The 27,350-nt window shown below is 33.4% G+C and overlaps 3 protein-coding genes, 1 long non-coding RNA gene and 1 pseudogene across 5 annotated transcripts; 3 read left to right on the forward strand and 2 right to left on the reverse strand.

The window, feature by feature from the left end:
* The first annotated feature begins 598 nt into the window (after positions 1 to 598).
* LOC104647160 (uncharacterized) lies at positions 599 to 3,905 on the forward strand. Its single transcript, XR_741269.4, has 3 exons — positions 599 to 859; positions 2,638 to 2,841; positions 2,936 to 3,905. It is a non-coding gene; the product is annotated as an uncharacterized lncRNA (long non-coding RNA).
* Positions 3,906 to 9,050: 5,145 nt separating this feature from the next.
* On the forward strand, positions 9,051 to 12,220 carry LOC101263407 (protein TIC 20-I, chloroplastic). 2 transcript variants are annotated; one of them, XM_004237977.5, is made up of 3 exons: positions 9,051 to 9,234; positions 10,320 to 10,518; positions 11,460 to 12,220. In XM_004237977.5, exons 2-3 carry the CDS (start codon positions 10,341 to 10,343, stop codon positions 12,095 to 12,097), a joined length of 816 nt encoding a protein of 271 aa, XP_004238025.2. In that variant the 5' UTR covers positions 9,051 to 9,234; positions 10,320 to 10,340; the 3' UTR covers positions 12,098 to 12,220. The 2 variants fall into 2 exon arrangements, with proteins under 2 accessions (XP_004238025.2, XP_025886617.2); XM_026030832.2 differs by lacking the exon at positions 9,051 to 9,234 and adding an exon at positions 9,245 to 9,967.
* A 420-nt stretch (positions 12,221 to 12,640) lies between these two features.
* On the reverse strand, positions 12,641 to 19,326 carry LOC101263902 (oligopeptide transporter 2-like). Its single transcript, XM_010321934.4, has 6 exons — positions 15,844 to 19,326; positions 15,267 to 15,364; positions 14,491 to 15,057; positions 13,860 to 14,112; positions 13,594 to 13,776; positions 12,641 to 13,398 (listed from the first exon to the last, which is right to left on the reverse strand). The coding sequence occupies exons 1-6, from the start codon at positions 16,339 to 16,341 to the stop codon at positions 12,784 to 12,786; spliced, it is 2,214 nt and encodes a 737-aa protein (XP_010320236.2). The 5' UTR covers positions 16,342 to 19,326; the 3' UTR covers positions 12,641 to 12,783.
* On the forward strand, positions 19,326 to 24,099 carry LOC101249075 (oligopeptide transporter 4-like; annotated as a pseudogene).
* On the reverse strand, positions 23,431 to 26,418 carry LOC101264212 (peroxidase 9). The gene is made up of 4 exons (XM_004237979.3): positions 26,107 to 26,418; positions 24,779 to 24,970; positions 24,020 to 24,185; positions 23,431 to 23,938 (listed from the first exon to the last, which is right to left on the reverse strand). The coding sequence occupies exons 1-4, from the start codon at positions 26,329 to 26,331 to the stop codon at positions 23,526 to 23,528; spliced, it is 996 nt and encodes a 331-aa protein (XP_004238027.2). The 5' UTR covers positions 26,332 to 26,418; the 3' UTR covers positions 23,431 to 23,525.
* Between the last annotated feature and the right edge of the window lie 932 nt (positions 26,419 to 27,350).

Here is a 27,350-nt window from a genome sequence, read left to right on the forward strand (position 1 = left end):
ACATATTAACCTAATTTTGAATTCATATATTCTGAGATATATGTATCTGGACGTATCAAAATTTCGTATGATTCATAATATTACAATATAACGTGTATTTTAGTAATTATAGTAAATAGATTATATACTAATTAGATTATTGTAATTTACCCTAATAAAATGTTTCGGCCAACGGGCCAACCCCGACGCGATCCTGATCAAGCTCAAGGGCTAAGACTAATATGGGTTGGGCTTATAATCCCTAGTTTTAAAATGGCTTGAAAAAGTTTTAATTGTTAAAAACTTACTTACACCTGATATTTATATCAAATCATATCAATTTACCGTGATTAAGTAATTTAATTAGCGAAATATCTTAGATACAAACACATTTCATGCGTTTATTTATTTGATACAATCAAGTAAATAAGCAAAAGACCTTATGTACAAAACACAGATCATTGGTTTGATGTAAGTGAATACGAATTTGCCATTTTTTAGATGTATTTTCTAACTGTTTGCTTCCTTGTGACAAGCGCATGACTGAAAAAAAAAAAGACAAAAAATGGGCGGAGTTTATTTTACTCCTTTATGTTATTTAACACAAAACTTGCAATTTGATAATTTGAATTCTAATGACAGTTCTAATACAACGGCTCTTTTTACCACAAATATGTTCTCTCTTCTCTTCTCTTCTCTTCCACCAGAAATTAATACCAAGTCTTTTTCTCTTCTCTTCTTCGTTACCATTCTGTAGCACTGAAATTAAGATGAAGATGGGTTTTGATTTCTCCGACAAAATTTTGTAGCTCCGGCAGAAAAGCAATCGCCGTCTTTCCTCCCTTTTCCCTACCTCTAATTTGAAGCTGCTAAGTCTCAGGTATCGATTTTTTTTCATCTTTCAATAATCTTACCTTTCTTATTTTATGATTGATTTGATGAAATTTCAATTTCAATTTTTTTTTTTGTAAAATTATCTGTTTCGCGGCTTAGGATCTCTTTCTCTATGTCTGAAATTGTTGAAATGGGTTCTAGATTGTCTGTAACTTTTGCTTCCATTATTGGGTCGATGCATAGGAGCTAGTTTTTTTTTTTTTGGCTTTTGGGTCAGTTTGTTGTATCTATTAAGTATGAGTTGTACCCGTTTTCTCTACCTATAATTAATGAAGAGTCGAAGGGTAATTCTATTTTCTACTTGTGGTTGGCTTATTTACTAGTGTTGGAACGGAATGTGAGTGATGGGATTTAGAGGAGAGACCCCGATTAGTTTGAATTCATGAATAGTTTTGTCATTGACTTGTAATAGGGGCTTTAAGGCGTGTATTGATATGCTGTTTAAGACATTGCTATGTTTCTTGTATCCATTCAGGTACTTTTTCCCATTTTTGTTTGAATTAGGGTCGGGGGTTTAGTTGATTGAATAAATAATTTTCATGTAACCTCGAATTCAACTCGTCGTAAGAATAAGGAATTTGGTATATCAGTCATGGGTTACTTCTTAGAATTTGTAACGGAAATATGATTTTGTTGCCCTGGTGATGTTTGATCAAAGTCCCAAAAGAATTTTAGTTTAGTGGAATATTATGAAAGATTATGATTTGAATCTTAAATTTTCATGCTTTCACTTAGAGAAAGATATTTGAATGGCATGATCTTTTATCCAAATATAGAATCTATACATATCATTCCCATATTCAATTTGTCGTTATATCCATGTTGATTTGACACTAAAATATGTCTCAACTATTTACCAAAGTGTGTCTATTTTATATTACCTTCTAGAGTCAACATTTACTCCACAATATATTTTGCTATATTTACAAGATCATTTTGTGACTAGCTTGTAAGAAAAGACTCATGAATCCTTTAATCAATTTTACATTATATATTAATGAAATATCTAAAAATTTAAGACGTATGCGCCTAGTTGGGAAAGGGGAGGACAGAACATGTAGCTTAGGGGGACAGGGGCTTCTAAATGGGCATTTTCTCAAATCTCTAACAGGAAGTAGAACTTCTTAATATCTCATGTGCTTTGACCTCTATCCATTTGATTAAGTTGTTATTTTATTGAGGCAGACGAAAAAACATGAGGTTGAGTAATAAAATACGTCCACGAGGGAATGCAAAAATGACTCACATTGTTACTGCTCTTGTTTGCCAGGATTTAGGTTTATGGTTAAAAGAAATAAAGATTGGAAGCAATCGTCAATTTTTCAAAGAAAATGGTGTTAATGGAGAGTATTTGGAGGGGATGTCCTCTTTCTTTTAATTTTTGATCTAATGCTTAGTGTTCTATTATTTCATTTGAGTTTAGTTTGTTCAAAATAGGATGATTAATCTAGAGACTGTTTATGTTTATCTTTAAGTGTCTTCACTGTTATAGGTATTACTTTGTCTCTTAAACGATTGTATTTGTACTAGTGTATCATTCATGATTTGGTTTAGTTCTCTAAGTACCCTATTTTTGTTCTAAATCAGTCCATCTTTAAGTGTGTTCACTGTTAGTATTGTTCCTCGCATTAGGGATTCCACCATAATGTCATAGTTATCCATTTTATTTGGAAGTGGAGCGAAAATTTATGTTTTGGTTCAATTATGAACGTATTCGGCCTAATTCCCCCTATAAATACCCTTGTCATCTTCACTGTTAAATAGGGATTTGAACCATCGAAAAAGACAGAATTCTTCATCGAGAAATAGGGGTCTTGGAGAGCATTTCAAGTTTAAGAATTTTTTAGAGGAAAATGCCCTCTTCTTTTGATGTTTCCGAGCCGTTGGCTCATCGAAGTTCGCTGGAGCTGATCTTCTGGTGGTGAGAAGTCTTCGAGCTCGTTATTTGGGTTTGCTGCACAAAAAGAGGTAAATCCCTTCTTTCTTCAGTATCTCGATATACTTGTTATGCTTCTAAGTTTAAAAATGTCTTCTCATGTGGACTTTTGGTTGAAACTTGAAGGTTTGAACCTCTTTGATCCCACTGTTGATTGCTGCTCGATTGGAATGTTTGAATGTCGTACTGATCTCCTCCCTCACTCAGAATGATTTAGTTTCAGCCTCTCTTTGTTCCTTTCCCTAAATGTCTCAAGTGTCATCTTGTTTTCTTTAGTTGAGAGTTATGCGTGGAATGATAAATGATTAAGAGGGTGCTTGTGGTTATAAGTTTTAAGCTTTAAATGTGTTGTGTTGTTTCTTTTGTTGTTAGCTTTATAATCAATTTTTTTAATGTATTTGAGATGTATCCAGTTTAAATTTTGTTTCATTATAGTCTCCGTTTTCCACTGAGATTTGGTTCAAATTAGTCAGTGATCCCTCATTAGGACATTTTTTAATGTGTTTGGAAGATGACATACTGCTTTCATTTTTAATAAGAAGACCACCATATGCTCTTTTTCTTGTTACTATTATGTTGTTTTAAAATGTTTGTTTTTGGGTGTTGAATTTGCTCAATTTTGCATCTTTAGGAATTTCATCAGCCTTGATTTAGATTTGAGTTATGAGAAAAAATTCCTGTCTAGCTAACGTATTAGCATACATTTACATTCAAAATATGTCATATTTAGCACTCTTATTTTTATGTGGTTAGTGTTTGGGCATTGCTGTATTTTATTTTATTATTGCTCCAATGGTGTTTACATTCATATATACATCTGCAGATGCTTCATATGTTGAAATGGCCCCATAAAAGCTTGTAAGAACTTATGATGTCTATTTAACATTAGCAATCTGTTAAGAATTCCCATGTGTATATTTCAAAGATAGCCTTCATCATCATCTAGCAACTTTATTTATGGTCCCTCTTTTTTGCACAAGTTTTGCAGGTTACTAATTTTCTAAGTTTGTCTGCTTTTTCCCCCTTTTAACGGATTTATGTATACTTGAATGCTGCCTTTTGCATGTAACATCGTATACAAGCTATGTTAGGCCAATATTGATTAGTGGATAATATTCACTGATAATCTATTGCATATAGAAGAAAATATCGCTAATCCTTTCCTTTGTTACATTCTTTGATCGAGCCAACCTTGTCAAGACCAAAGCTAACATACAGGTGGAAGGAGCTGCTATACGACCTATATACACTGTTATACAGTGTTACTCTCTCTCTCTCTTGATAGTTGGATTGTATTTAGTTATTTTTGTTTTGATTAATTCTAACTTTGAATACCTAGATTAACTTAATTTAATGAAAAACATGAGGCTCTTAATAGCTTATTAAATTTTTTGGTACATGAATTTGTTTTGAAAAATATTTTTAAGGGCGAGGCGGGGGACCACAAGGCACTGCGCCTCGAGTTCCCGGGGAAGGGGGGGGGGAGGGGTCTTGGGACAAGGCGTCCGAAGTCCTGAGGGGGTGGGGTGGGTTTAAGAGGGGTAGTAGGGGGTAGGGTAGGAAGAATAAAGGGGTAGGTAAGAAGAATAAGGGGTTACGTATACAGGATAATAGGGTAGGGTAGGTAAGGTAGAGGATAGTCGGGCAGGTAAGGTAGATGGTTAGGTAGAGTAGGTAGAGAGGTAGGTAGGGGGATATGCTAGGTTGGGTAGAGTGTAGGTAGGGAATCTTTGGGAGGATGGGGGGGGGGGGGGGGGGGTTCTCGGGGCGTGTGCCCTGAGGACTCCGGGGGGGGAGGGGTTCTCGGGGCGTGCGCCCTGAGGACTCCGAGGGGGTAGGGGGGTTCTCGGGGCGTGCGCCCTGAGGACTCCCGGGGGGGTAGGGGGAGGGGGGTTTCTCGGGGCGTGCACCCTGAGGACTCCCGGGGGGGTAGGGGGAGGGGGGGTTCTCGGGGCGTACGCCCTGACGACTCCCAGGGGGGGTGGGGAGGGGGGGTTCTCGGGGCGTGCGCCCTGAGGACTCCCAGGGGGGTGGAGAGGGGGGGGGGGGTTCTCGGGGCGTGCGCCCTGAGGACTCCCAGGGGGGTGGAGAGGGGGGGGGGTTCTCGGGGCGTGCGCCCTGAGGACTCCCAAGGGGGGTGGGGGTTCTCGGGGCGTGTGCCCTGAGGACTCCCAAGGGGGGTGGGGGTTCTCGGGGCGTGTGCCCTGAGGACTCCCGGAGGGGTAGGGGGGAGGGGGGTTCTCGGGGCGTGCATCCTGAGGACTCCCGGGGGGGTAGGGGGTTTCTCGGGGCGTGCGGCCGGAGGCCTCCTCCGGGGGTGGTCTACTATTGATGTTATTTCGGGGCTTGTCATTTTTTATATATTAAAAAAAAAATATATTTTAGTTCTTATATTTTCAATTTATTTAGAGAGTTAATGTTTTTGAAAAAAATAAAACCTTTTTAATGAGTAAATTAATTTTGAAATTCTTTCAATTAATAAAGATAATATGGTAAAATTTACGCGTGAAATCTTCAATATATTTGAAATAAAATTATATATTTTTGTAAACTACATAAAAATATTGTACATTACAATAATTAAATAAAATAGTTAAAAAAATATGATAAAAATAAATTCGTTTAAATCTCAATATTTAAAAAATGGCATATACATTAAAACAATAAAATTAATAAAATATGAGAGACTTTTACCCTTTGTCTTTTACTAGTAAATACTCTCGAATAGATCATGTCAAATATTTTTCATCCTATGTGATATCGGAACAAGGAGTAATGTTTCTTTGAATTTTCTTAGTAACACAATCCCTAGTGTGTAATACCAGAATTTCAGGCTCATTAATTACTCCGTCAATAAAGGCCACTTGGTCAAACTACAAGACTTTCAAACTTGTGGACTCTTTTTAACTTGATTGTGCTAAATGAGTATAAAAAATTGATATAAAAAGTATAATATTTTTTTATTTTAAAATAAATTAATTATAATTTAAAAATATTAAATTAAAAACACATAAATATTCAGAATAAATTAATTTACGGTGTGAATATGTTATTTTCATCGTTGTAGCCAAGTTTTCGGTCAGAGGGATTTTTCCTTTAAACTTCTTAGATTGTTCCCATATCACCCTTCAAAGTCAAATCCCTATTTTACCCCTCTTTCTGAACCATCAAACACATGCACAACATGGGCTTTTTTGGAATTCAAAACATGATTTACATGCATGACCTTTTCTTGTTTACTTGTTCAAACACATGATACATAATATTCAATTCAACAAAAACACTAGTAGTATTATCTAATATTCAAAGTTAAACAAAACACACCTCATTCAAATTGCTATAAATACCAAAACTCATCAATAACATTCTTCATCCACATTCATTAGCCATATTTCCCATAGCTAACTAGAGAAGAAATCGCGAAATAAGAGAGAAATACTTGGAATATTTCGAGTTGTACTCTTACTTGTTTGAAGATGACTTGTCGAAGAATAATTACTTCGTTTATAATTCTTGCCATGTTTGTTGCTATAACAAGTACTCAAAACCATGTTGAGGCAGCTAGAGTATTGTCACAAGATTTTTCTGGTGAAAAAATTCATCTGGCAACATTGCCATCGATTTATGAGAAGGCGAAGAACAATTTGTCATTTTTGCTTGAGAGATTACCTTCAGGACCTAGCCCTAAAGGACCTGGTCATTAAGACAAGGAAATGCAAAGTTCTTAAAAATGGCTGAAAAGAGCCAGTAAATTATTTTTTTTTATTATTATTTTACCCTCCATAGGAGCTCCCGCCCTTATTGCTCCACTCAGACTCGCAACTTTCAAGTTAAAAGTGATGGATGCTTACCATCCGAGCAACTCGTCAAGAAGCCACTGGCATTGCTTATAACATTTTTTCTCCCTTTTTTCTTTTTCTTTCTTTTGACTAGATATAGGAAATACAGGATATTTCTTCTTTTATTTATTATTATATTTATATATACCTCATTTATCAATTCATCTTGTTTGTTTATTTTAAATCATTTTTTGGTGAAAGATCAAATGAATATGGTTTACCACTTTCTTACTATAGTTATGTTTAATTTAACATATAAGTGTTTAAGAGCTAATTATATTACTATATCTGTATCAATTTATATGATAATGTATTTATTTGAATACAAAATTTAAAAAAATTAATAAAGACTTGATCTTTATAAAATATTTATCATTTTATGATAAATCGAAAACTATAATGAATTTTTGGTGTGTTGTTTTATCTCAAACAACTTCATCATTGGATTGTTATCGTGGAAACGATTCACTATTTTTTCACAACAATCATGTGAAGCGTAAATTTATTTATTAGTGTTGAAATTTTAATAATTAACACATCTAGAAAGTAAATATGATCTTGAATCCCAGAAATTTAGCTAGTTGAAATTTCTCTTAAAATCGTTCAGAAGTTCAATATATTGGGCTAGAGCTAATGAGGATTATTTAAAAAACTTTTAGCTAAAGCTATTGTTTAAAAAAATAAAATAAAATATATTCGCATTAAAAATTAATATTTTAATGACTATTTTTGTAATTATAGGCTTATAAGGCGGCTATCCCATGTTATTTTTGTCATCGAAAGTAGCTGATTTTGAACTTTTTGATTCTGTTTATCCATGTGTAGATTTGACTTCAAAGATTTATCCATGAAATAATGAAGAATAAAAAATTTAAGATGACTCATTTTCAAGATTGTTCGAGATAATTTCTTATCAATATCACTCATTTTTAAGATTATTGAATGTAATTTTCAGTTAGCAATGTATGTGCTTCTAGTTTTAAGGGAGTATAACTTATTTATATTGGGTGTTTAACTTATTCATATCCAGTGTTTACATCAATTTAATATATGTATATCACGTGTTTAAATTTATTTAATTTATTTTAATTTATTAACATGTATTTTATTTTATTAAATTACATATAATAAAAATGGAAAAGAGTTAAAAATATCCTTAAACTATCTGAAATAGCTCAGATATATCTAATATTTTGACTCAAAACTACCCTTCCTATCAAACTATTGGGTCAAAAGTGCCCTTCTAATTAACAGAAATTGTTAAATGCCATGTGGATGACACCTCAATAGATTTCCACTGGCACATAGACTAAAAGGAAAAGGGTCAAAAGTACCCCTAAAATATCCGAAATAGCTCATATTTATCCTTAAATTATATTTCGGCTCAAAACTACCTTTTTGGTCAAACTATTGGATCAAAAGTGACCTTATTGGCGAACGTTGTTGAATTCCACATGTGCCACATTGACTAAATTCCTAAATCTTAATTACTCATTTTTCCGCCTCATTTCATTATTTTTCAGAAACGATTTCACCCCTTCTCCCTCAATTCGCGGCTAAGATTTCACAGTTTTCTTCATTGCTTGGTTCCAAAGTAGATATTCGTGGTTATAGGTTAGTAAACTTTTCTCTTATTTTATTGTGTTTACAACCACGAAAATCCACTTTGAAACTCAGCTCCAAACAAAATTATGAAACCTTAGCCGCAAAATGACGAAAAAGTCGTGAAATTCTAACTATCATACTTTGAAATCGTAAACGTAATAAAATAAAATAAAATATTTACTAACCTACAACTATGAATATCCACTTTGAAACTTAGCCCCGAAGAAAACTACGAAGCCTTAGCTGCAAAAATAGGGAAAAGTTGTGAAATCCTAACTATCATGCTTTGAAATCGTAAACATAATAAAATAAGAAAAAATATTTACTAGCCTACCAGCAAGAATATCCACTTTGAAACCCTAGCCACGAAATGAGGGAGAATGGGTGGATATATCATTTCCGAAATAACAAAATGAGGGGGGAAGTAATTACGATTTAGGAATTTAGTCTATGTAATAGTGGAACCTTATTGACATGCAATGTGACATCCACGTGACATTTAACAACTTCTGTTGATAAGAAAGATATTTTTGATTCAATAGTTTGACGGGAGGGCAATTATGAACTGAAATATAGTTTAAGAGTAAATATGAGCTATTTCGTATAGTTTAAGAGTATTTTTGACCCTTTCCATTTAGTCTATGTGCCAGAGGAATTCTATTGACATGCAATATGACATCCATATGACAACAAAAGTTTAAGAGTATATATGAACTATTTCGAAGATATTTTTAAACCTTTTCCGTGATAAAAATTACATTAATTTGGTTTAAATAACCAATCGGATAAGTTTTTAGTTGCGTAAACTGTAAAATTTACATGAGCTCACAAGCCCATAAACGAGCTGTCATAAGGACGGGCCCATGACAGCTCGTTTTCCTCTTGTCGAACATTTTTTCACCTTGGAGGCCTCGCCCAGCAGATAACAACTCCTCTTCACACTCCCCACTCTCTGTTACAGTCACTATGCTCTTCAATTAGGTATCGAATCCTTCTTATTTTTTGGTTAAGTTTTGATTATTTTTTTTGTATTTGTGTTTTTGTGGAAGTAATTATTTTAAGAAGCATAAATTAGTGCAATATCCATTTTAAGTCATGGTTGAATTTGGTGATGATTATGCGTTTTCTCAAAAAAAAAAAAAAGTCACAGTCATGAAAAAACTGATAGTCGTGAAGTAAAGTTTAGTTAAATCAGTGAACATATTTTTGGGTGTTAAATTTAAGTTTTTGTTGATTTGATTAAGAGAAGTTCACTTTTTGATTTCGTTGTTTTTTTCTCATAAGCAGTTGGATTATAAATGTCTATTTTGATTCAGTTGGACCTGGTTGTTGATATTGCTTCTTGTTGGTTTTGTGCATCCTAATGTACTGTATTTTCTTTTGTAATGTCCAAACCATGAAGTTATTTCAAGTATGCTTTTTTCTACATTTGACAAATAAACTTAGTGTTTCTGGCCTTGTTTTGTTTTTGAAGTTTTTCTTGCGTTGTCATTCAATTTTTCATCAATCTTGTAGAAACAATACTGCCTCAGTGACAGTAACATAAACATTTATTCACATCACCAAACGACCCCAAAGTGATATGGATCAATAATTAGGACAGTATTGTTATATCCTGCGTTTCTTGAAATAGTTCTTCCCTTAATCGTAGGGAAAAGGTTGAATGTGAAACCGCTCTCTTTAATGGACAATGGTAGCGTTGGTACACTTATTGGTATGATACTAGTATTTTTACCCAAACTTGCAAATGACTGTAGCTTATACATTTTGTAAATCCCGAGGCTGCTGTTAGTGAAAACATTTTGAATGGGTTTGTCTTGGTCATCAGTTCATAAAGTTTTACTACATGGATACATAAATCTCTTCGTATGAATAATTACAAACTTCCAACTTTTGAATTTGATAGTTAATCATGTGTATATGTATTTTCTTCGTTTAAAATTTACATTGAAATGTTTGATTCAGATAGTTCTTTGCGGAGTTTAAGGAGATTCTTCTGTTTTCATCTTGGTCTTTAACCTGCAGTCCAGTGCATTTACGGTGCTATGTACTTTTCTTATTTGTAGATCTTCTCGAAGGACTTGAATATGATCCTGAATGGACGCTACTTGAGTTCTGGGAGTATTTGTAAACCTTACAAAGCATGTAACTCCAAGTCCTACCGATCTGCATCATCATGCACCCCTCTGCCGCTTTCCAAGGTTATAGTCACATGTGTTAAACGTTCACCAGCACCTCATCAGTATCCAACATCCTGCTCCAAAGGTGTGTGAAATCTTGATGGTGATCTTTTTGCATGCCATTATTTTCATTCTGCATTTTTATGTTAGTTCTGCTTAGCCCCATATGTTTTCAGTTAATGGATGTTTGAATTTGAATATTTTAGGTTTCAGTCCACTAAGTGTACAAATGCACTTTTTTTTCTTTTATTAAAGCTCATTTGTTCTTAATAGGTCTTGTTCATTCTGATCTTGTACATAGTTTTGAAATCATTAAACTATTGTTCAATTAAGATTCCTGTAAACATAACATTTTATCGCTGTTGCTTTCTCCTCTTCCTTTTAATCCCAACAACTTGTCTTTATTTTTAAAATTGCATAAAAGTTTGTTCTTGGTCTTCTTTTAGGTCCCAAGTGTTGAGGATATTTAATTCGAGTTTAAATATTTAAGCTTGTGATAATAGCATCTTTTAAGTATGCATCTTTGTGATTGTAGCTTGAGGGGCCTAATCATCAATTTGAGCTCTTCATGAAGTTCTTGTAATTCGTGTCATAAGGAAGTTGGTGAGTGGATTATCTTATAGGTCTTTTCCTCGTCTTTAAGGAGAAATGTATATTTCTTCTTTTCTCAAAAACTTAAACTAAAAACTGAAATGGCTCAAATCCTTATGCACCCATGTTTGGTGGATGTTGTTTGTTGTAGATGTATTTCCGTCCGTTCCTTTTTGCTACTGTTCTCTTACTGTTCAAATAGATAAATGTGCAAAGGCAGCTACTGTAAAAATAGAGGTTTAAGTAGTCATACATAATATTCTTTTAGACGATTCGGTATTGTAAGAATGATGATAGAGGGAACAAGGTAGTCAACAGATCTTTAATCCAATATATCTTATGCCTACAAGCTTATGGTATAATTCTTTTCTGTTGACTCTATTAGTTGAAAGATATAAAGCTAATTTCCCTATTAAAGTTGAGTTGTCAGTGCAGGATTCAGCTTCCTTGATCTCTCTTCTGCGTCATCGCTTCTTTTAGGCGGTGAATATGGTGGTCTTTTGAATGCTATTCCACAGTTACCAAGACGAAGCCAATTGTCCTTTTCCCCTAGAGCATCGAAAGATGTCCCCTATAGTTACAGATTCCCTCCGATGACCAAAAAGCCAAGATGGTGGTGGAGAACCTTAGCATGCCTCCCTTACTTGATGCCTCTTCACGAGACTTGGATGTATGCTGAGACAGCATATCATCTCCATCCCTTCTTGGAAGATTTGGAGTTTCTGACATACCCTTTCCTGGGAGCTATTGGGAGATTACCGAGCTGGTTTTTTATGGCATACTTCTTTGTTGCTTATCTTGGTATAGTGAGGAGAAAGGAATGGCCTCATTTTTTTAGGTTTCATGTGGTGATGGGGATGCTACTTGAGATTGCACTGCAGGTTATTGGGACTATAAGCCGTTGGATGCCACTTGCAGTATACTGGGGCAAGGTTGGTATGCACTTTTGGACGGCTGTTGCATTTGCCTATCTGTTCACAGTTTTAGAGTCCATAAGATGCGCACTTGCTGGGATGTATGCTGATGTACCATTTGTGTGTGATGCAGCTTATATTCAAATACCCTATGATTAATGAAAGTCAACACATAGGATGTAAACAGATGAGATTATGTTTGTTATGCCTTTTTTTGTAGGAGGTTGAGGCTATAGATCGAACTGAACTTTTAACTTGCAATGATCACGTTCTCTTGGGAAATGCCTTATGGTCTTTAACACTGACTTTATACTGCTGCTGTTCTTTCCTCTCCCGTCTTCCGAAGGTATTAAGTTCTCATTGGTCTTTAGTTTGTTCTCGTGGTTTCAGTTGTCATTTTAGGGCTTCTGTGACTTCGTTTTTACCAGTTTGATCTATCAAATGGGAAAAGCTTTTCGCCAGACTAGAGGCAGCAACAGAAGTATACACCTTTATAATTCTGGAACAGAATTACATGTAGATATATAGATTTTTACTTTTGTCATTTCACTATTTAGACTGCAGACTTGAGAATGCAAAACCAACAACAGAAAAAGGCTTCTTAATCCAAAGAGCTTTTGCAGATTATTGGGTCTGAGGTTTAAACAAGTGAAAGGCTGCTTAATCCAAGAGTTTGATTAAATCAATTCATCATCAATAATAAAAGAGGGTAAAGTATTTGGATTGGTGAAAGCAACTACTAGTATTGCTTTTAGAATGCTTATATCACAAAACTAACCACAAAAGAAAGGACATATCTGTATGGAGCCTAACTAAACTAATAAAAACAAAAACCTAATAGAGAATCAGGTCAAGGGACATCCATCGACAAAAATGCCTTTGCCCGTGGGACAAGTAGCCAAATCACAATACTCTCCACCAGTTCCCCACCAAGAGAAGTTAACATTCCAAACAGTAACGCAGAAAAACAGAACCACTCCCATTACAGCCACTCCAGCATCTAGTGCTGCTGATAGGACATAATTGTACCTCTGCCACCATTGCTTTCTGTATCTGAAAACGAAGAAATTGAACACTGTTCCAACGACAATCCAGCTGTTGAAATTCAATGTTGTTGCTGGAGGCATACTGGCTGTAGCTGCAAGAAGTACTGGAATGTTGATCAATTTAATCCAACTTTGCCTTGGGAATGATTTGTGCAGCAACCACACCAAAAAAGGTGCCACAAGACCTCCAATAAAGCACCAATTGAGGGCACCATATTCTCCAAGGCCTAGGAATATTCTTCGGGGTCCTACTAATCCCCAGATAACTGATGCATCAAAAAAGACTCTATCGCTCTGACAGGTCCATGGACTGTTGGGAGGAAGCAAGTTAGGTTGGCATATGTGGTCAATGCTATTAAGTAGCCACCATGCGACACCCATATTGATTGTACCACTAAGTATGGTTCCAACAAGCTGTTTTAAAAAATAGAAGTTTTAGTCGGTCTCTTGTAGCATCAAGAAACAGTACAATTGCTATAGTTTCTTCTTCTTCTTCCCACGATCAATAGATTGGACTCCTTATGTGTCCAACACTAACCATTGACTAGTATAAGTGATTAATACTTCTAATGGAAACAATTGAAGAGGAAGAAAACAAGAAAGGCATACCTGAACGATGAACATTGACCTTGGAGGAACCTTCATGTAATGACCAAGCTTAAAATCTTGGAGAAAAGAAACAGCCTGGCTCATACTCATATACGCAAAAGTCTTGAAGCAGACATTGGCTATTGGTTTCCCTGGGATTATCATACCAATAACATATTCTGTGATCACGTTTAATCCTGGTGACTGTTAATCAGAAGCAAAAAATTGTTTAATAGAGGATGAATGCAGTCCACAAAAGGTAACATGTGTTCAATTTGCAAACTAACCATGTTTGTGGTGGCTGTTATGATGCTTATTGGTAAGGTATATATCAAAGCAAGACAGGCTGCTAGGAGAAGCCCCCACCACGAAAGCTGAACTTGATCTTTCATAAAGATACATAGGACAAGCGACAAAGCCAATGAAAGTGCAAGAGTGAGGTAAAACCACCAGTTAGGGATGTCCTTATATTTCATCATAAGTCTTGTGTGAATATCAGGCTTTCCTTTGTATGAGGCTCGGAATCGCTGAACTATTTCCCTGTTCAGTGAACTTATCAGTGTAATTCTCTTAGCAGCATTAATATGATTCATGAGTTAAACCAATAGGAACCATGTCTAAGTTGAATAATATTTAGCCAAGTAAGGAGAAGGTGGGGGGTGGGTTCTCTCTTTCAGTTCATCTATAAGTTCTATTCTACTTGATTAACTCATTATGAACATAGAAAACTATCTGAAAATAGCCAAGTGTTCCTACAACATCAACAAGAGTACTAGCATTTTGGTTTCCCTTGCAGACATGCATTATATGCATAAAGTCCAAGCTACATACAGTGCTTTCTGTCAAGGCATTCAGTCTAGATCCATAAGGGAAAAGAAGTGACTAAAAAGTGGAGAAAATGTTGAATATAGCACTTACTTTCCATTAAATAGAGCAACTTGAGAGAGAGTAGCCATAACAGCTGCGAAATTCAGGCCATAAGTAACAGCAAAGAACATGCTGAGATGTATGCGTCCATGCTGTGCATATGATACCTTGTCTATCTCGAACTTATCATTAACAATTGCTGTAACATTATATATCTGCCCCCGAGCATCAAATAGCTCCGAGGAGAACAGAGGGAAATTCTTGGCATTGTAGAGATTCAACCCCCAATAGGAAGCTGGAATCAATATATAGACTACTCCAATATAACCCACTATGACATTGACAATGACGAAAAAGGGGTAAACTAAAGGGCTACCAAGATATGATGCTATAACTGCCCAATCAAAAGTGAGGGATAAAATTCCAAGACCCTTCATGCCTGAACCAATTTGCTGGGCTATCACTGATTTGGGATAGGCCAAACAGAGCAAAGATAAGTTTGACAGCGTTGGGAAGAGAAAACCAGGGACAGTGTACCATATGAAGCTGCAAGCTAGTACAACTAAGAAAAATTTCCCTCTTGAGGTTTTGCCTTCCACTTCTTTATCATGGAGAGCCCTGCCAAATTTATGATAATTTACATTTATCAGATACATTAACCATTATGCATCAAGATTCTCAAATTAAGCCAAAAGAAGATGCAAGTATTCTTAGATAGAATTTCCGAGGAAAAAAAATAATCAAAAAGCACCCAACCACGAGCAATTCGTGATAAGAGGCTATATGCTATTTCATGGGGAAAGTTTGAATTTCTTTTTAGAAATTACCTGAAAAGAGAAACTTGAACCAGACTACTTGGCCACCACATTTCTGCAGGGTCTACCACATACTTCCTCATAATCCCTGCCCAGCCATATCCCAGAACCTGATACACAAACATTATATTAGCATGCCTGCAAACTTGATCGGAGTACCATTTACATGAATTTTTTGAAGTTGTTTACTAAAGATAGAAAAGTTAAATAGATACTTTCATTGCTTCAATTAGCATGAAGAGTTGAAAAGTCTCAACATTGAAGTTCAAATATTTTCCAAACAGAAACTAAGGTCTAAGGCTCACAACATCTTCATGATGGAACTCAGTCAGGCTTAGCAAATTAAATAGATACCTTCATCGATACATAGATATAAATAATTATGTGCCATTCTCATGGAGTTATCGTGGTCAAAATCCTGGTAGGAATGATTTAACTAACAATTACTAGCATATATGTAAAGGCGAATTCACGATGAAAATCTTATGTAATCAACTTTTAAGATTTTAAGCACGAATCCAAAATTATGGGTTCTGACGTAGTATTTGTTGCAATGTTAATGGATTTTTAATTCTAGAAGAGGTTCAACCTGAGTGGCAACCACAAGAATCCAACCAGCCAAAAAAGTGATATTCCTGAAATAAAAAGCTTTAATAATATCCACAATTCCAACAGCATAAGCAGGTCCATTCCCAAAAGCAGAGCCAGCATTAGCAAAAATCGAAATCAATACATGCTCTTTCACATTAAACGGCCCTGGATTCAACGAAAACTCCCACGATTTAATCGTAAACTTCCTCTTCGGTAACACCTTAGCCATTAAACGACCAATCGGCAACGTCGCTACCTGGACAGTAATCATCGATATCACCAATGGTTCAGCTCTGTAACTGAAAAAAGTGTTGAGAAACGATAACAATGCACAGGACAACAGCCCTAAGAACCACATTCGGAATGTCCATACAGGTAGAGACGGATCATCGTCGTTCGATACGGTTAAACGAACTTGTTCGATTGGAGATTCATCGTCTTCTTCTTCTTCAGGAATTACAATATCTGGATCCTTTTTTTCCATGTTTACGGCCATGGAAGAAGGCCGAAAACAAAAAGAGGATTAATTTCTAGGGTTTTTAAGTTTGAATCTGCACGTCAATTTGCTGAATTTTTTGCAGCGGCAGAGACAGAGGCCCGAGTGCGTCTTTTTATATAATGTAACAGTACATGCATGAAGAGTTTACAAATAACTCAAATTCTAACTCATTGAATTATTTGTCCATTTATACTTTCCTCCATCCCAATATGTCCAAATCAAGAGTCAAATCCAAAATAAATTTAATTGGAATTTACTATATATATTTTAATTTATTAAATATGGTGATTTATAATATTTTAACATAATTTTTAAACATATAAATTTCTGTTTCAAAACACTTGAATTATTTCTGTTGAAACTTATCGTTAAAATTTATTCATTTAAATCTTGAAATTTCAATCATCTCATCTCATATAAATCAGGACAAAGAAAATAATACTTTGTTCGAATAATTATTCTGTATTATACCATCATATATTATGAATTATAAATAATATAATTTTTATCTTACATAATATCACACATCATCAATTTAAAAAATAACCTATAAGTAAAATAAGATATGAATGTAATTATTAGCACAAAAAATATTATTACATATTTAATAATATAACATAATAATATTTAAATAATAGTCAAAACAATCCTTACTTTAGCATCCTATCTCAACCGCATGATACAACTCCTAATATTGAATTTTAGAGTTATTACACTTCTTAAATAAAGACTTCCACGTAATAAATATAGTTATCAATCTAAAATATATCCTTTCAAGAAGAGGCTAAAAAAATTAATTATAATTTCTATGACATAATAAATAAAAATATATCCTAAGGAAGAGGTTAACCACTAATACTTCTGATTTTTTTTGATCGCGAGAGAGGACGCTGAGAGAGAAGGGAGTAAGGGCCCGTTTGGCCATAAATTTTCCAAATAATATTTGGGAAAAATTTGGCAAATAATATTTGTCCATACAATTTGTCATTATTTGGCAAATATTTTTGGCAAATATCCCAAATTTCCAAATACTAGTTTTTTCTAGTATTTGGGCCAAATCTCATTATTTGGGATATTTTAAAAATTAAAATTTTACCCGAATCTTTTATCTTTTACAAAAACACCCTCTCTAGTAGTTGCTTGCGTTGTATTACATCATTTTTTACGTGAACACCAAAATAGTGATGAAATATGTAGTTAATATTAAATAATGATATGATTGTTAATGAAAATTATTAAAAATTGGCTTTAGGTAACAAAGTCATGTACTTTGTCTACTTCATGATGTATGGAATAATTCTTGTTGCACTCGCTCCAAATTACCACATTGCTTTAGTGTCATGGACATTATTTGTTATTGTTGTAACGAACATTCATTGACTTGTAATACAAACTTTTAGTTAATTTTGACAGTTTTTAAAACTTGTGTGTATAAATCATATTTTTCTAAAAAGGTGAAATATATTTCCCAAATTTTTTGGCCAAACACATGGTGAATTTCACCCAAATTTTCACTCAAATAATATTTGCCAAGAATATTTGGAAATCTATGGTCAAACGCTAGCTAAGAGAGGAATAAATTTGACTAGGTTTTTTATATTTTTGTTTTAAGAGACCTCACGTGGTCTCTCATATTTTAATTTTTTAATTGAACTAAATTACTATTTTTAGTTTAACAAGTAGAGACCTCACGAGGTCTTTAATTTTAGGAGAACAATAAATTTATGAAATTGATCTCACGAGGTTTCTCTAACTTTAAAAAAAAATTAAAAATTATTGATACAAATAGCGATCTCATAAGATTTCTTATTATAGACCTATTTTTTAGGTCTTTTTTTCTAGGTCTCTTTTTTGTTTTTTTTGTTTTAGTAGTGAACTCATCCTTTTATGACCATAGTTGACTCTTGATTATTAATTCAGTAATACATTTGGTATATTCAGATGTGCTCGAAACTATAAATGAATTTACAATTTATTAGGCCAGCTGGTAATTGAACGGAAAATGTAGTATCACTCTCCTTAAACCATTTATATTTTTTTTAAAAATTTATGTTCTTTTTATAAAATAATTTTCATTTTACACACAATGCAAGAAATTTGAAAAGACTATTCTTATTTATTTATTTAATAAAAATGACAAAAGAGATCTTAATTTTGAATTGCTTCAATAGTAGTATGAGACTTATATCCCTTTTGACTAAAAAATTGGTACATAAACAATGGAAGTAATACTTAATAAATATAAATATATATGGCCACGTCTTTAACTAAAGTAATGTCCATAAAGGAGTATATAAGATCAATAAATACATTCCAAAATTACTACACTCTCTCTCTGTCTATATAGTAAGTAGTTGTCATTATTATTCTTTGCTAAGTCAAAATTACGTAAATTTTGACTAGCATAATTAATACGAGAAAATTATTTTTTAGAGGCAGCTTTCACATATAGTAAACATAAAAATTTATATTTTTATGATATAACAAAGTTTGCATAATTGCGTTCCATAGCAAACATATATATGTATAACTTGCTATATATATACAATTGAAGCGAATTGTATAAAACAAGAAAGAGAAAGAGACTTGGACAGAGAATTGTATAAAACGAAGTATATAAAACGAATTGTATAATTATAAGTATATAGGACGATTATATACAATTTGAATTTGTATAAAACGAGAAAGGGAGGAAGACAAAAGAGACTTGGCAGAGAATATACAATTAAATTGCATTGTATAAAATGAGAAAGAACTCCCTTTGTCTCTATTTAGTTTTCCACTTTAGAAAAGCCACACATATTAATATAACAATAATTAACATAGTAAAGTTACAATTTTACCCTTATTAAATATGGTTTCAAAAAAGATGAATTAAAACTTAGAAATTTTCAAAAAGTTTAAATGAGGGTATAATAGAAAATTCATTTTTGTCCTTTTTTGATTTGTCAAAATGGACAAACAAATAAGGAAATCTAAAAGAGAAAATATGGACAAGTAAATAGGGACAGAGGAAGTATACAATTTAAATTTGTAGAAAACGAGAAAGAGAGAAAGACAAAAGAGACTTGGGCAGGGAAGTACTTTTATTGTATAATTATAAGTGTATAAGACGGAGATATACGTATTTGCATGTGTATATACAATTTTCTCTCGCAATTAGAAACATAATTTATACAATTCCATTGTATAAAGCGAGAGAGGCGAGCGAATAAAGCGAGCGAGAATATGAGGGAGAGAGAAACAGACAAACAGTTTGTTATGGAACACAAATAAATCAAACGATAGCTACTATATTTATTTTATATTATTATTTTGTCATTCTGTACAATTGTGCCTTTTTTTTATAATACTTATCGTATAAATAAATAAATTTCTAAATTCTGGATGAAGATTTTATTTTGGTTGGTTAATCATCTAGCTGGCAGTGTATTGCTAATTGTAATAAGATTAAATTGCATGTATCCATGAATTCATCCCATTTTCACGTCAAGAAACATAATCAAAACCATTTCAGGAAAATCATTTATTAAGTACAGATTTCTTAAAAATTTCTCTAATTATGTCTATATAAAAAATATCTTCATATCATAATAAACATTCAAATTCCAAACAAAAAATTCAATAATTTTTTTTTCCGATAATAATATTTTCTCCATGGAAAAAAAGATTGAAGAAGTAGAAATTTGCGAGATATTTGATGACAAGGACAAGGACGAGGACGAGGACAAGTCACCTGTAGAACAAGTTCGTTTAACAGTACCAACAGAAGACGATCCATCAGTTCCAGTATGGACGTTTCGAATGTGGTTTTTGGGGATTATTTTTTGTGGATTAATGTCATTTATCAACATTTTCTTTAGTTACAGGCAAAATCCACTTATAATCAGTATGATTACTGCACAGGTTGCGTCGTTACCATTAGGTAAATTCCTGGCAAAAGTTCTTCCGACGAGGAAGTTTCATTTGCCAGGATTTGGATTAAGCGAATTTTCGCTTAATCCAGGTCCTTTTAGCATGAAAGAACATGTTTTAATTTCAATTTTTGCTAATGCTTGGTGCTGGATTTGGTAGTGGAGGTGCTTATGCTATTACTATTATCGATATTATTAAGGTCTTTTATCACAGGAAGATATCCTTCTTGGCTGGTTGGATCCTTGTCATTACTACCCAGGTTTACTTCTTAATTTGTTTGATTTCGCAATTAAATTTTGACAAGAAAATTCAACTATTTAACCAAATTGAAGCTAATAAGTAATAACAATGTTCGATTCCCTACTATGTAATCATAGGCAAGTGAGAAGCACTCGATTTCTAGTACCAAGTAATATCTTTATACAATATAAATATAATAGGAATTAGCCATGGATATGTTCTGCGATTAAATTAAAAAAAAGTCGATCTTCAATGCAACTCCGTTACCAATTTTAAAATAAATTAATCTTATTAGTTAAGAACTATTTACCGACAAAATTCGTAGTTAATTCTTGTTTTTATTTTGTATTAATGACATTTTATAATGGATTCAGGTTCTAGGTTATGGCTGGGCTGGTATTATGAGGAAGTATGTGGTTGAGCCTGCAGAAATGTGGTGGCCATCTACCCTTGCTCAAGTTTCTATTTTCAGGTAAGTACCAAAAAAATTTAAAAAAAGTTGCACATTCTAGTGAAAAGAGTCCTCAAGTTTTAATTTTAAGGGTGTCTAAAGCACTTGAGGGGACTTCATATCTGGGCTCGAACTCGTGACATTTGAAGGGGTATTTACTACTCTATCACAATTCTTGTTAATCAGGTAGTTATAAATTTGTCAAAATAGTGTACAAAAGCTCACCTTCTTCCATTGTGTCATCTTACTACTTTTGTTCTCCCCTGTCCATATCAAAAGCTTAAACTCGAGATTTCTGACAATCCTTGTTGATCCAGGATGTTAGATATTGTTTACTATGTTTAGTAGAATAGTCGATGTAAATACTTATCATAATAAATTCTGGTACTTGATGACATTTTGCAGGGCATTACATGAGAAAGAAAATGGTGTCAATTACTCTAGGGGAAAGTTCTTTTTAATAGCAATGATATGCAGTTTTGCTTGGTACATTGTCCCTGGATACCTCTTCAAAACTCTGTCAACATTCTCTGTGCTCTGTTTGGTTTTTCCAAAATCAGTGGTAGCACACCAACTTGGTTCAGGCCAACATGGGCTTGGCCTTTTATCTTTCACATTTGATTGGTCAGTCGTCGCGTTCTTGACGAATCCACTGGTCACTCCATTTTTTGCCATCCTAAACATCTTGGCAGGCTATGTTGTAATAGTCTACATCATGATTCCTGTAGCCTACTGGGGCTTAAACCTCTACAATGCCAAAACTTTCCCCCTTTTTTCGACTGATTTATTCAATGCCAATGGGCAGAAGTATAATGTATCAGCTATTGTCAATAACAAGTTTGAGATAGACACTGCTGCATACGAGAAACAAGGACGAATAAATCTCAGCATCATGTTTGCTATTTCATATGGACTCGGTTTTGCAACAATCATCGCTACCCTCACACATGTCTTCTTATTCAATGGGAAGTAAGTGAATATATAGCTAGATTTTATTATTGCATATGCACTTTCTTACTTTGCCTGAATCATTCAATGTTGTTTCATCAAGATTTGCATTATTTTTATTACCAAGTACAAAAGATCACTACTTACTTGACAAACATTCAATTTTTTTTTTTATTGAACAGGGAGATATATAGTCGATTTCATGCTTCATATAATGGGAGAATAGATATACATACAAAGCTTATGAGGAAATACAAGGACATTCCTTCGTGGTGGTTCCACACGATCCTCGTTCTCTCGTTTGCTCTGTCTCTCCTACTCTGTACTGTCTTGAAATCACAGGTTCAGCTACCATGGTGGGGACTCATTTTTGCTTGCACGATTGCACTTATTTTCACTCTACCAATAAGTATCATACAAGCCACAACAAACAATGTAAGTCAATAATTTGTTCAATTTCACTAACCAAAGGATATTTATATTCACATTTTTTTACGATACTATTTGTATTTCGTTACAGTCACCAGGACTAAATATCATCACAGAGTATATTCTTGGACTAATAATCCCCGGGAAACCAATAGCCAATGTTTGCTTCAAAACATATGGTTATATTAGCATGTCACAGGCTGTATCTTTTCTCCAAGATTTTAAGCTTGGTCATTATATGAAGATTCCTCCGAGATCAATGTTTGTAGTTCAGGTAAGTTACTCTAGTAAAAATTAACAAATCCAAATTCATCGCGTTTTATATCTGCATTTGATATGGATATTTATTTTCAGCTAGTTGGAACGTTGATAGCTTCAACAATCAACATGGCAACAGCGTGGTACATGCTAACACACGTTCCGTACATTTGTCAATTGGACTCACTTCCAGAAGGCAGTCCATGGACTTGTAGAGGTGATCATGTTTTCTTTGACGCATCAGTAATTTGGGGATTAGTAGGACCAAAGCGATTCTTCGGCCCTTTAGGAAATTATGGTGCGTTGAACTGGTTCTTTTTAGGAGGCGCGATGGCCCCAGTATTAGTATGGCTATTGCACAAAGCATTCCCAAAGCAGAGATGGATCAAGCTTATAAACATTCCTGTACTACTCGGGGCAACATCGAATATGCCACCAGCTAATGTATTGAATTTCAATAGTTGGATTGTTGTTGGATTTGTGTTCAATTTCTTCATTTTTCGATACAGAAAGAAGTGGTGGCAGAGGTACAATTATGTTCTTTCTGCAGCATTGGATGCTGGATTAGCTTTTATGGTTGTTCTCATTTATCTGGTTTTTGGACTAACAAATCATGATAACATCAATTGGTGGGGAAATGTTGATGAATATTGCAATTTGGCTAATTGTCCAACTGCTCAAGGAGTTCATGTTAAAGGCTGTCCATTGATTTCTGCTTAATGATTTTTAGAAATATTGTTTAGTACTCTTTGGCTATGTATGGTTGCTTGTGTTAACAATATATGGATTTGATATTTCAATTATTGCTTTTCATTAGACATATTATTTCAGTTATATAAAGTAAATTTTTACGACAACAATCAACAATTCTTTCGTATTTCACCCTTCAACACATAAATACGTACTTAGTAAATTACATAGTTGGTAAAATAGCAAAGTTTTAGTTAACTCTGCGACAATTCTTTCTAATTTCACCCTTCAACTCGGTCAGGGGACTAATATTCCCCATTTTGACCATAGACTTGGAAAATTGATGGAAAAATATTGCCTCATTTTCAGCATAGATCTTTACCAATTGCTGAGTTTTTTTCACCTTTCCAGTAAGAAGTACTTCATCTGAGTTCAAAAGACCTTTGCCTAATAGCAATAGCTTGAAATATGAGTTGTCAAATCTGTTTGGTGATGCAATATCTAGAGGAGAAATATTATTGTTTCCACCACTTGTTGGACAAATTGATTTTAAATCATTGTAATAATTTTTCTCTAGAATTGCATCTGGCAAATGGTCACCTGTTTGATTGTATAGCCTTTGTCTAAATGACACACATCTTGCCACCCCAATGGTGTGCGCTCCTGTTTAACATATGAGTGTGTTTAGTACGAAGAAAGTCATTTTTTCGTGTCACAAAAACCCGGGTTGAAAATTAAGCTTACCAGAAAGAGCAACAAGGTCTTTTTCATCAAGGCCTTGTCTATTGAAGAGGCTTATGAGGGTTTGAATTTTTGAGTTTGGTGCTGGAATATTTACATTTGCTTTGTTGAAATATGCTCTCTTTGAGTCCCTTCTTCCTAGTGGCACTTCCCAATATGGTCCACCACTCTACTCCAACATATTAAGTGTAAATATAACATTCTTATTAGCAAAAATCTTGAATTGACTAGTACTTTTTTGTTACTATATATTACAGTAAAATTTAGTTACTCTAATGTAATAGTAAATTTTTACTTTTTCTTTTTGTAATTTTATTGTTATAATGAGTAAAATTTAGTTACAATAGGTAAGATTAACCCGACATGATATGAAATAAAAACCTAGAAAAAAAAAGTATTTGAAGTTGAAGTCATGTTTGAACATGTATTTCACTTGAAAAAATAAGAATTTTTTACTTAGACAACTCATCATCAAAAAAATTCAGGAGAAGAAAAAACTCATGTCCAAATGGGACCTTAAAAATCGTTACAGTATGTTGGTCAGACTCTCCAAAATTATTATTGTTGTATCCCTATAAGATTTTTTAAAAAAAATACATGAATTTTATAGAATCTAACACACTTCTATCAATATTTATTGTTATTGTTGCATCCATATAAGATATTTTAAAAATATACGTAGAATCTGACACACTTCAATCAACATTATAAAAAAGTCCAAGTAACATAAATGAGAACGAAATGTTGAAGTTAGATGTTTACCAAGACGACAGAATCACGAACAGCGAGGGCTAGAATGTCAGCACAAGAAACAGTGCAAGGACAAACTTGTTCTAATTTAGCTTTGATTTGATCGATCACTTCAAATCCTCTCAGAGAATTCTTGTTTGGTCCAGCCTCCTTTTCACTTTTGAATTCACTACTATTATCCAATAATACAGATGCATCACAACCCTATAACAGAAGAAAAATGAAATTATTGGAGTTGTTGCCAAATTTAGCACCTAGAAAAAGGTCCAAAATTACCATCTTATACATCTAAGTTTTTTGCATGGACTGTCCCTTTTTCGAGGTGGTCTTTAATATTTCTTTTTCATCAAATTGGTGGTATTTAATTTTTTAACAACATACCGCTCATTTTATAAAAATATGTTGTCTAAAGTATCTTTATTTATGACATAATTTTTCATGTATTTTATGCCTTATAAAAAGGCTCACGTTCATACTCTAAAGCATAAACTAAGTGTATGCTCTTTTTAATTAAGACATAATATTTTAAAATTAAACTTATGTATCAAGTCATAAGTTATAATTAGCAAATTAGAAAAATCGTACTTATCAATAAAACGTTCAAATTTACATTTTTTTTATTAATGGTTTGCATGGGGTGGGGGCGGGAGTGAGACAAACTGTTAATATCGAGAAAATGAATAAATCAAAAATATAACTATGAATCACTTAGACAAACTATGAATGAAGCCCCATGGCTTGTATGTATAGACTCATAAGTCTGGCATACGTATAAAACTAAGTGAACCTAAGATGTATGTGATGAAATGATGAAACCCTAAAAAGGTTAAGTAAAAGTGTGAAACACACTAAATGGCCAAGCGCATTGGCGTATGATGAAATGAACAATAAAATGATGAAATGAAAAAAAAATGATGAAACGAACAATGAAATGATGAAACCTAAGAAAGGTTAAGTAAGAGTGTGAAACACACTAAATGGACAAGTCCATTGGTATATGATGAAATGAACATTCACCTAAAATGAGTTTAGTATAATGAAGAGCAAATGTGCTAATGTTAATGAATGTGGTGACAACATGATATGAGGTTAATGTAAAAGATGAGAGCAATCTCAAATAAGCCTAAGGAAATGTTACCAAAACGTACTCACCTATGATAGTATAAGTTAATGAAAAGACCAGTCTCTATGAACACTTTAATGAAAGTATTGAGATTAACACGCTTAATACTAATGATGAGATGAGAAATCATCTATTTAGCTATAATGTCCTCAGAGTGCTAACTTCCATGGTATACGAGTTGAATAAAGTATATGAAAATGTGTATACAAGTTTATACCTGAACAAAGCAGTCGTGAAAATGAAGTCGTAGCAAAGAAGCAGCCATTCTTGGATCTTTAGCAATTGCCTCTTCCAAAAAAGACCATATAATGTCATTTGCTTGAGGGCATGAAAATTGGTATAAATCTGGAAAAAGACCACCATAATTGGAACTAGAAACTAGAAAAGCTTGGGATATTGCACAAGATAAAAATAACATTACTAGTCCAAGAGAAGAAGCCATATTTAAAAATCAAATTTTTGTATGATGAATTAAATTAACAAATGCATGGAAATATATAGAGAGAGTTTCTAGTGTTAACAAATCCTCTAATAAAAATAGCAAGTTAGATTATTTTTCATATTAGTCAACTCAATTTTTTTTTGTATATATTATAGGAAATTTAATCTCTTTTTATTAAGTGTTTTTGATTTTTGAGTTGTGTAGTTCTACCTGCTCCAATGATCAAAAATAAGAAATAATAATACGTCAACAAGGTTGAGTTTGAACAACTTTTGGAACTTTTCTTGTCTTGGCTATTTCTTCAAAATTTTGCAATTGTAAATAATTTGTAATATAATTGATTGCCTTAGGTAAACCGTCTTGTTAAATTGAAGATTATTTCGACCTTGTAGGATATTCTATCCATTACTTTTCATGAAATAAGTAATTACTCTTTCCATTTCAATTTACGTAATATTTTTCGTATTTTAAATTTGAATCAGTATTGCATTTTTAATTTATATGTTTTAAATATTTTGAATTGTCAATTATTAATTGTGTTATAGTACCTTTTACGTAGTTTTCAAATATGTAAATTCTTTATTTCAAAATAAAATTAAACATTTTATATTTGAAGTTACCATCAGAGTTAAACTATTTGACTTTTAAATTATATCACGTAAATTAGGCCGGAGAAAATTATTACAAATGATTTTGTTCTACTTGAAAATTCCAATTCCAAATCACTATACACAAATTGGGTTATCACATAACGTAACGACTTGTTTACTGTTTCGAATACTTCTCCTCAACCATATTTTGAAGTTGATTTTGATAAAGAAAGAAACTTGATCTTCATTTTCTATGTTAGGATTCGGTAAAATTCAGTAACTCGGCCTTAAAATTTATTTTTATGTTAAAAAGATTCGTTTAATATATGACTTAGAAATTGTAAAAAAAATTATTGTAGACACATTAAGTCAAATTACAATAACAAAAATAGATGTGCACTTTTACTTGTCTAGTTCTTCATTACGCTT

The sequence above is a fragment of the Solanum lycopersicum genome, chromosome 4, assembly GCF_036512215.1.
Source record: "Solanum lycopersicum chromosome 4, SLM_r2.1".
Taxonomy (NCBI): domain Eukaryota; kingdom Viridiplantae; phylum Streptophyta; class Magnoliopsida; order Solanales; family Solanaceae; genus Solanum; species Solanum lycopersicum.

Coding starts and splice junctions, on each gene's coding strand:
- LOC101263407 (XM_026030832.2), top strand. CDS start 9,944: ATGGTAGCGTTGGTACACTTATTG. Junction 9,968..10,319: donor TAGCGTTGGTACACTTATTG/GTATGATACTAG, acceptor TCTTATTTGTAG/ATCTTCTCGAAGGACTTGAA. Junction 10,519..11,459: donor TCCAACATCCTGCTCCAAAG/GTGTGTGAAATC, acceptor TTGTCAGTGCAG/GATTCAGCTTCCTTGATCTC.
- LOC101263902 (XM_010321934.4), bottom strand. CDS start 16,341: ATGGCCGTAAACATGGAAAAAAAGGATCCAGATATTGTAATTCCTGAA. Junction 15,365..15,843: donor TTCTTGTGGTTGCCACTCAG/GTTGAACCTCTT, acceptor TTTGTGTATCAG/GTTCTGGGATATGGCTGGGC. Junction 13,777..13,859: donor TAACAGCCACCACAAACATG/GTTAGTTTGCAA, acceptor TCTGATTAACAG/TCACCAGGATTAAACGTGAT.
- LOC101264212 (XM_004237979.3), bottom strand. CDS start 26,331: ATGGCTTCTTCTCTTGGACTAGTAATGTTATTTTTATCTTGTGCAATA. Junction 24,971..26,106: donor TTCACGACTGCTTTGTTCAG/GTATAAACTTGT, acceptor CTTCTGTTATAG/GGTTGTGATGCATCTGTATT. Junction 24,186..24,778: donor TTCGTGATTCTGTCGTCTTG/GTAAACATCTAA, acceptor ATGTTGGAGTAG/AGTGGTGGACCATATTGGGA.